The sequence below is a fragment of the Prunus dulcis genome, chromosome 6 (assembly GCF_902201215.1).
Source record: "Prunus dulcis chromosome 6, ALMONDv2, whole genome shotgun sequence".
In the NCBI taxonomy this organism is placed as follows: Eukaryota; Viridiplantae; Streptophyta; class Magnoliopsida; order Rosales; family Rosaceae; genus Prunus; species Prunus dulcis.
The window spans coordinates 26694311-26701949 of record NC_047655.1 but is presented as its reverse complement, the minus strand read 5'-3'; the positions used below and the strand labels follow the sequence as shown (position 1 = coordinate 26701949).

General features: G+C 38.0%; 1 protein-coding gene and 1 pseudogene across 1 annotated transcript in view; one reads left to right on the top strand and one right to left on the bottom strand.

The window, feature by feature from the left end:
• Nucleotides 1-485: 485 nt before the first annotated feature.
• Nucleotides 486-7639, bottom strand: part of LOC117629925 (golgin candidate 5-like) — a 9987-nt gene continuing 2833 nt past the window's right edge. Inside the window, exon 4 of the mRNA XM_034362594.1 lies at nucleotides 486-1468. Coding sequence (XP_034218485.1) covers nucleotides 774-1468 — 695 coding nt within the window. The 3' untranslated portion in view covers nucleotides 486-773. The remainder of the gene's footprint in view (nucleotides 1469-7639) is intronic.
• Nucleotides 3488-4830, top strand: LOC117629924 (annotated as a pseudogene).

The following is a 7639-nucleotide window of genomic DNA, read 5'->3' as shown; positions in this document are numbered from 1 at the left end:
TTCTGCCTCTTTCTCCCCTTATTCGCTCTCTGTCTCTTTATTCATACCTTCCTTTTTTTGTAAATTATTTTTTAGTTATTATTTTTTAAAATAATTTCTTACAATGTCTTACGATGCAATTATGATGCACCTGACTGCCTGTTTTTGAAAGGCACGTTGTTTCTTTCTCCTCCTCGTCTTCTTTTTGAATGCAATATGGCCCAAACCGTAAACCCATTGATGAGCCGTAGTCAATATACATACACTAGAGAGGCAATATTAGGGCAATATAATGGCAATACGATAGCAATAGCATTACAATATACATGCAATACGATGGCAATATGCATACAATATGTATACAATACACAGGCAATATTAGTACAATACACATGCAATAGGACAGCAATATTAAGTCAATCTACATACAATACACACACATCCATTACAGACTACAATTTAGACATGGAAAATAAATCGCCACTGAACCCTAACAATACTATCCCAAGAAGCAAAAATTATTTCTTTCATAAAACTTGACAATTCAATTGTTATTACATAGTCAACCAATCTTTGCTCTATTACATACATACTTCCTACCTATAATTATAAATAATGGAGAGCTCACAAATTCTACTAATTTGATCTTAACTTCATCAATTTGTTCTTCGTTGTATGAGTTAGCTCTCCCTTCTTGCACATTTTCCAACTTGTTCTGTTCTCCTCCCGTGTAGCAATATCAGCAACAACAGGTTATCTACAGATCTAAAATCATAACTGCACATGATTCTCAATTAGCAAAGAGGAAAACCTCCAGGCTGGCTATCAGTTGGAGACTCAGCTTCAACCATAGCAACTGTTTCAACAATCTCTCCAGCCTGAGTCATATGTCCATCCTTCTGCTCTACTTGTGTCTTTTGTTCATCCACATCAACATCATGTGCCTCACGCGGAAGAACAGTATGACCCTCCTCAACTTGATCTACCTCAACAGCTCTTGACTTACCCTGCATTGTTTCTGGATTTACTGAGGGTCCCACTACTGAAATCTTGTTGTCATCTTGAGAACCCACAGATTCTGATGGGCCATCATTCTTAACAGTGGGTTCAAAGGGCTCAACTGGCAGTGAAGATGATTCAGATTCAGATTTTTTAGGCTCTGCTACCACAGTCTCTGTTTCCTCCACCGTCGCAGCATGCTTATCATCTGTTTCTTCCTTGACAACTTCAGTTTCCTCCTTATCAGCCATCTGTTCAGTTGAAGAGTGTTGTGAAGTTTCTGTTTTGACCCCTTCCTTTGCCTCAACAGTAGAGAGTTTTTGTGGAGATTCAGATTCCCCTGATGATTTGTCAACCTTTGGCGGATGCTCTGAAGACTCAGCTTTCTGTGATGAATCAACACTACTTCCCTCATTTGTTTGTCCCATAAAAGATATAACAGGATCAAATAGCAATTTCCCTTCAGTAGACGAAGGCCATAATCCTGAAGCTGTCACACATATAAAGGGGACATCTTACTTTCAACTTTCATGCAAAAATAGAGAACACAGCATAACTACCAGAATTCCTTTTTTCCAAATAAATCCTATCATTGAAAACTCTGTTCTACCCGAAACGAGAAACACAATGCAATTAAATACGCTAAGGAAATCATGATTTACAAGTAACGGAAACTGCAACTTATATAACCACTATATATAAGCTCCAAAATTAGTATTTTCCTTTTGCCTTGGTTGTGTAAACCAAATTTGAGTTGCTCAGCCATTTTACTTCATGAAGCATAAAATGTAGCTCATTCTCTACCCAGTAATCAATACTATAATTATCATTAACAAAAATACCACCCAAAAAAAAACACACTATTCTTTTTGGTCTTTACAAAGAAATTTTCGAAACAAAGATACGAAACAAGATATAACACAAGTCAAATTAATTTGAAAGCATAAGTTATATCCATATCACATGTAGATATAAGTTAACACAGGTCTATAGGATGCTGAAATAGAACAAAGTTCAAAACTTAAAAACAAAACTAAAATATGATATTCAAAAATTCAAATATGACACATCACTCTTAAAGAATCTCACCCAGTTCATCATCACAAAAGTAAGAGACAAGTCTTCTCTGCATTGCAAACAATTCTCCCAGCAGCATGTCAACTCAATTGTTCATTGTCTATGTTTGAGAGCGGAGTTTCCTACAACCTATTGGCATGAAAGAGAAGAAACAGAAATGAGGTTCAAACATCATAAAGCACAACCAATTCACCTTCACAATCAGTATCAGCAACAAGCGCTAGAGGGAAAAGCTCACAATCAACAAAATTATTGCAAGAAGAAACCAGGCATGAATACTGATGAATAACATCACAAGTCTCAAAAACCCAGCAAATTTTTTTTATTTATTCCAATTCACACCTGCACAGCATAAAACAGAGAATTTATTAACAAAACTTGCATTATGCTTCAAGCACAAACCCATGTAGACAGACCTGAACAGAGCAAAACCATTCATGAAGAATACATATATTACTATTAAAAATTAAATTCTATAAAGACAGTTGCAAATAAATCAAAATATAAAACCAACAATAATTGCTTTTGAACCCAACTCACTCATAAGAGTTGGAAAAATATCTCATTCTTCTTCCGACAAACAAAAGAATTAACAAAACACAAAAACCCACCCCCATCATCATCATAACCCTTCTGCATATATCTTCCACCAAAACAGCGAACTCACACACTCCCCTAAAATCCCTAATCCTCCAAAACCCATTTCACAAAAATAAGAAAACTCCGTCCAAGCTCCCCCCCCCCATCAGTCAAAGTTTCAAACCACACCCTAATAGCCAGTAATTAAAACAGACTGAAAATATATCAGGTCATGATAGTGTATGCCAACCCTACTAAATCTAGAATTTTGAAGAGAAAACATACAGCATATCCAACTAATAGTATTAGTCATTAGATAGCCCTTTCACTGCTTGCTCAGGATCCAACACTTCTGGGTATGAAATAGCTGATAGCTGAGGAGAAGAGCCAAGTAGGAGGAGGAGGAGGAAGGTAGACAATCGAAAAAGCAGAGGAGGAGGAGGAAGGCAGACAATCAAAAAAGCAGAGGCGGAGGCAGGGGCGTAGAAGAACGAAGGAGAGAGGAAGCGGAGGCCGTAGAGGATCGAACGAGAAAAGAGGCGGAGGCGAAGTCATTCTAAACCCGTAGTTCCCCTCAGGTTTTCTGAAAATGTGATATGGGTGCAATCAATTTACAATAAAAATGTATTTATAGGTCGTAGTTTTAAAAATTTTGGGAAGGGGTGGTATTTTGACAACAAATTATAAAATTGGTGGTATTTTGAGCTATTTCCCTTAAAAATACCACCCCTTCCCAATTTTTGTACAACTATAACCTATAAATATAAAATTATTGTACACTTATTGCTATTTCCCAAAAATAAAACCCTCATCAGGTCCAGCCCTTCCGTCATCTAGGGTTTAGATTGCCAATTCCCCAATCAAAACACCCCCCCAATCCTGATTCAAATTACACCAATATTTCTGTAATTCGGCGGTAAAATCATCATGGGGAAGAACGACTTCCTAACCCCAAAGGCAATTGCCAATCGGATCAAGGCCAAGGGACTTCAGAAGCTTCGATGGTACTGCCAGATGTGCCAGAAGCATTGTCGAGACGAAAACGGCTTCAAATGCCACTGCATGAGCGAAAGCCACCAGCGACAGATGCAGATCTTCGGCGAAAACTCTAATCGCATAGTCGATGGCAACTCCGAGGAGTTCGAGCAAAGTTTTCTCGATTTGATGAAACGAAGCCACCGGTTCAGCCGTATCGCCGCCACCGTGGTCTACAACGAGTACATCAACGACCGCCACCATGTTCTTATGAATTCGACTGAGTGGGCCACGTTAACCGAGTTCGTGAAGCACTTGGGGAGGACGGGTAAGTGTAAGGTTGAGGAGACGCCAAAGGGTTGGTTCATTACTTATATCGATAGAGATTCGGAAACCCTTTCAAGGAGAGGTTGAAGAACAAGAGACTCAGGGCGGATATGGCCGAGGAAGCGAAGCAGGAGAGAGAGATTAAGAAGCAGATTGAGAGGGTTGCTCAGTCGATGCCCGTGGGTAATGGGGTTGATCAAGGTTCAGAAGATGAGATCCATAGGATTAAAGTGGAGAGTGGGGTCAAGATTGGTTTTGCACTTGGGTCCTCGAAATTGGGTTCGAAAGAAAAAGGGGAGAGCTCGAAATTGGTTTTTGATGAGGTAGATGATGACAAGAGTAAGGTTAAGAATTCGACAAAAAATGGAAGTAGTGGTGGCGCGGGGAGCTTGGCATTGGAGGAGTTGATGAGGGAGGATGAGAAGAAGAAGGAGAGGATTAATAGGAAGGATTATTGGTTATGTGAAGGAATCATTGTTAAAGTTATGAGTAAAGCATTGGCTGACAAGGGTTACTATAAGCAAAAAGGGGTTGTGAGAAAAGTGATCGACAAGTATGTGGGGGAGATTGAAATGCTTGAAAGCAAGCACGTCTTGAGAGTTGACCAGGCAGAGCTGGAGACCGTGATTCCGCAAATTGGGTGCCTCGTGAAGATAGTGAATGGGGCTTACAGAGGATCAAATGCAAAGTTGCTGGCAGTGGACACAGATAAGTTTTGCGCTAAGGTGCAGATAGAGAATGGTGTGTATGATGGTAGAGTTCTTAAAGCTGTTGAGTATGAGGATATTTGTAAACTTGCCTAATGAGTTTGCTTGAAAACCTTTTTAATTGAGACTGAACTATATTTTTTTATGATTGATCATCTGCCTTTCAAATGTGTTACCTTGTTTTGAATGTCTATTTGTTACCCTGTTTTTAAAGTCTATTCTGATACTTTTGCATGTTTCTTCTGTCTCCTTGTATGTTTAGGCCTTGAAAGTTTGAACATTATTTTGTAACGTTTATCACTAAATTTTTTTACCTATATCAGTTTGTGTACAGTCATAGTAGCTTGGTTGTAAACTCATTCCTGTCTTTCAGTTATATTGTAATTAATATATTTAACTTTGTATATTATATGGAAATTCACACTGCATATAGCATCTGAATATGCAGATTCATTCATCATTGCGGACATTGTTTAGAGAACACATGTGGGAGCTCTCCCACTTTTGGGCACTGATGCATGAAGCAATGGATTATTTTTTTCCTTCAGGAAATTTTACTACCATTTAAGAGGTTTTATTTCTTCTCAATAGTCATTCCTGGGTAAACAAATATTTCTTGTGTGCTTTTATGGTAGGTAGTTTGGGGTTTCTTTGGTATGAATAATATGATTTCTTTTTTGGGTATATGAGACTTCTTTGACTCACTCTGTTGCCTGCATTCTTTTTCAGTTGGTTGTGGGGTTGAGTCTTCACCCAGTTGATGTCTGAAAGTAGGTGCTTGGTAATGGAAAAGTTGAAAAGCATATTAATGTGGGATGAGATACTAGGTACAGCAATAGAGGTGTTAGGATAGTTGTGTTGTGTCCTCGTCCAACTGCTGCCTCTCAAGATTGATTTTGCAAAGTTGGTATGAAAAATTCTTTATGTCAAATCATACCTGCCTATTATGTATGCCCTGGTTCTTTTGACACCAGTCTAGAGCCTCTGTGAATGGTTTTCTGTTTGTGGAAACCAACGGTTCTCATTGCACATGTATTCCATGGTTATGTTTCCAATATTTTTATGCACTGTTACACGGTTCTTTTTGCAATACATATTTTCTGTGGATGAACAAGTTGGGGATTGGCACTTGTACATCCTTTTCCATTATTATGTATTAGGGTTGAGAGAAATAGCTGTATTTACAATGGAAAGATGCACAAAGAGGCTAGTAGCTATGAGTTATTAAGTTGCTAAAGTAAGGGCGTGTGCTCATGTTCGTTCTGCTGCCGATTGAAGCCTCTTGGAGAGTTGCATCTCAATACCTTCATCATGCTTCATGTATTAGAAAAATTATAGGTTCAATTGTCATTGTAATCAGAGTAAAAGCAATTTGATAGCGTGCATGATAGTATTCTCTCTTGCTCTGCTGCTATGAAATTCTTATTTACCGATTGGCAAAGAAGAAAACATAGTTTTGACAAAGTCAATACATCATTACAAGAACCCTAGAATACACTAGCGGAACTAGGACAAAGGCTACAGTGGGCTGTAGCCTAGGGAGGTTTTGGGGTTAAACAAAAATCAAACCTATATATTTGCCTCATTTGAAATGCAAAGCAATAGGCTCTTTAAATTGTAGTCTGTAATGGATGTCGAATGTACTTAAAGATGTCGGATGTCCCCACTGATACTTAAAGATGTCGGATGTACCCCCTCCAAACGAGCATGTCAGTTATCCTATCGCATGTGTATTGTACAAATATTGCCTTTGTATTGCATAGATATTGTATGCATATTGCCACCCTATTGCATGTATATTGTGCTACTGGCTTGCTTGTCATATGCTCCTGGCTTGCTTGTTCTAACTGTGGGCACACAGAAGGCGGAAAACTTTACACGTAAGGCTTCATTGATGTCTTGAATGATGTCATTCAATAGTGACCTGTTTTATATAATTTGTATCTCTGCTTTATAACTACATTTGATATTTGGGGTTATATTGCATGCAGGCAAGCAACCCTGACAAGGTACGAAGTGAATATAAATCATTCTCAGGGTAAAGTGCTGCCTAGTGTAAGAGTTTCAGATCCAGGTCTTCTACTTAAACCTGACGAACCAAATTTGGTATGAACTACATCTTTGAATCCCTGATTGCATCTTTGAGGCCAAAGCAGAAAAAATGCTAAACTACATACAGTTTAAAAAATAAAAATAAAAAAAAGTCGAGGCTTTATGAATTAGTTGACTATTCTTTTTATTTATTTATTTAATTTTATACTTTTATACTTTTTGTGGAGTCTTTTTCTCTTTTTTTTTTTTCAAAGTTCCCCTAACTTGGCACAGATGCATGTATGCACGTGTGTACTCAGAACACAAACTCCTTCATAACTCAAAAGAACGGTCGCAAATGTTAGTTTTTAACTTGGAAAAATAAAATAAAATTGAAAGTTACTTTTGGGAAATGTTGAACTTTTATAATGAATATGGCTTCAGTGCAGAAGGCTTGATAGTAAATAGAAAATCTATATGTTGGGGGTTTTCTGGCTAGCTAAAAATGTGTGAGAAATGATGAATCTATCTGATTGCAGCCTATTTAATGTTTAATACCTTCATTAAAAAAAAAGGTTGTTGACAGTGCTTTGACTATCTTGCAGATTATAATGGCAAAACCAGCAGGGGGCCCTAGTGAGAGAGATCAGCATGCAGGGATGGATGAGGACTAATTTTGTGTGTATGACAATTGACTATCTTTGCTTGTATTGCTCTATGTTAGGGATCTTTTGTTCCATTTTAGTAACAATTTTGTTTAGGAGAAAAAGAAACATATTGCAGTTCATGCTTTGTAAATGCCACTCTTCTGTTATGATGGACACGTGGTATGCCCTTGTTGGGTAGGTTTTGGATTGAAACCATGGTCGAGTGCTTGAGCCATGTTTAGTATGAAGCTTGAATGGATTTTCTTTTCTGTTGTATTTGGCCCTTGTCTTTTCAAGCATGCCAAAAATCATCCTAGT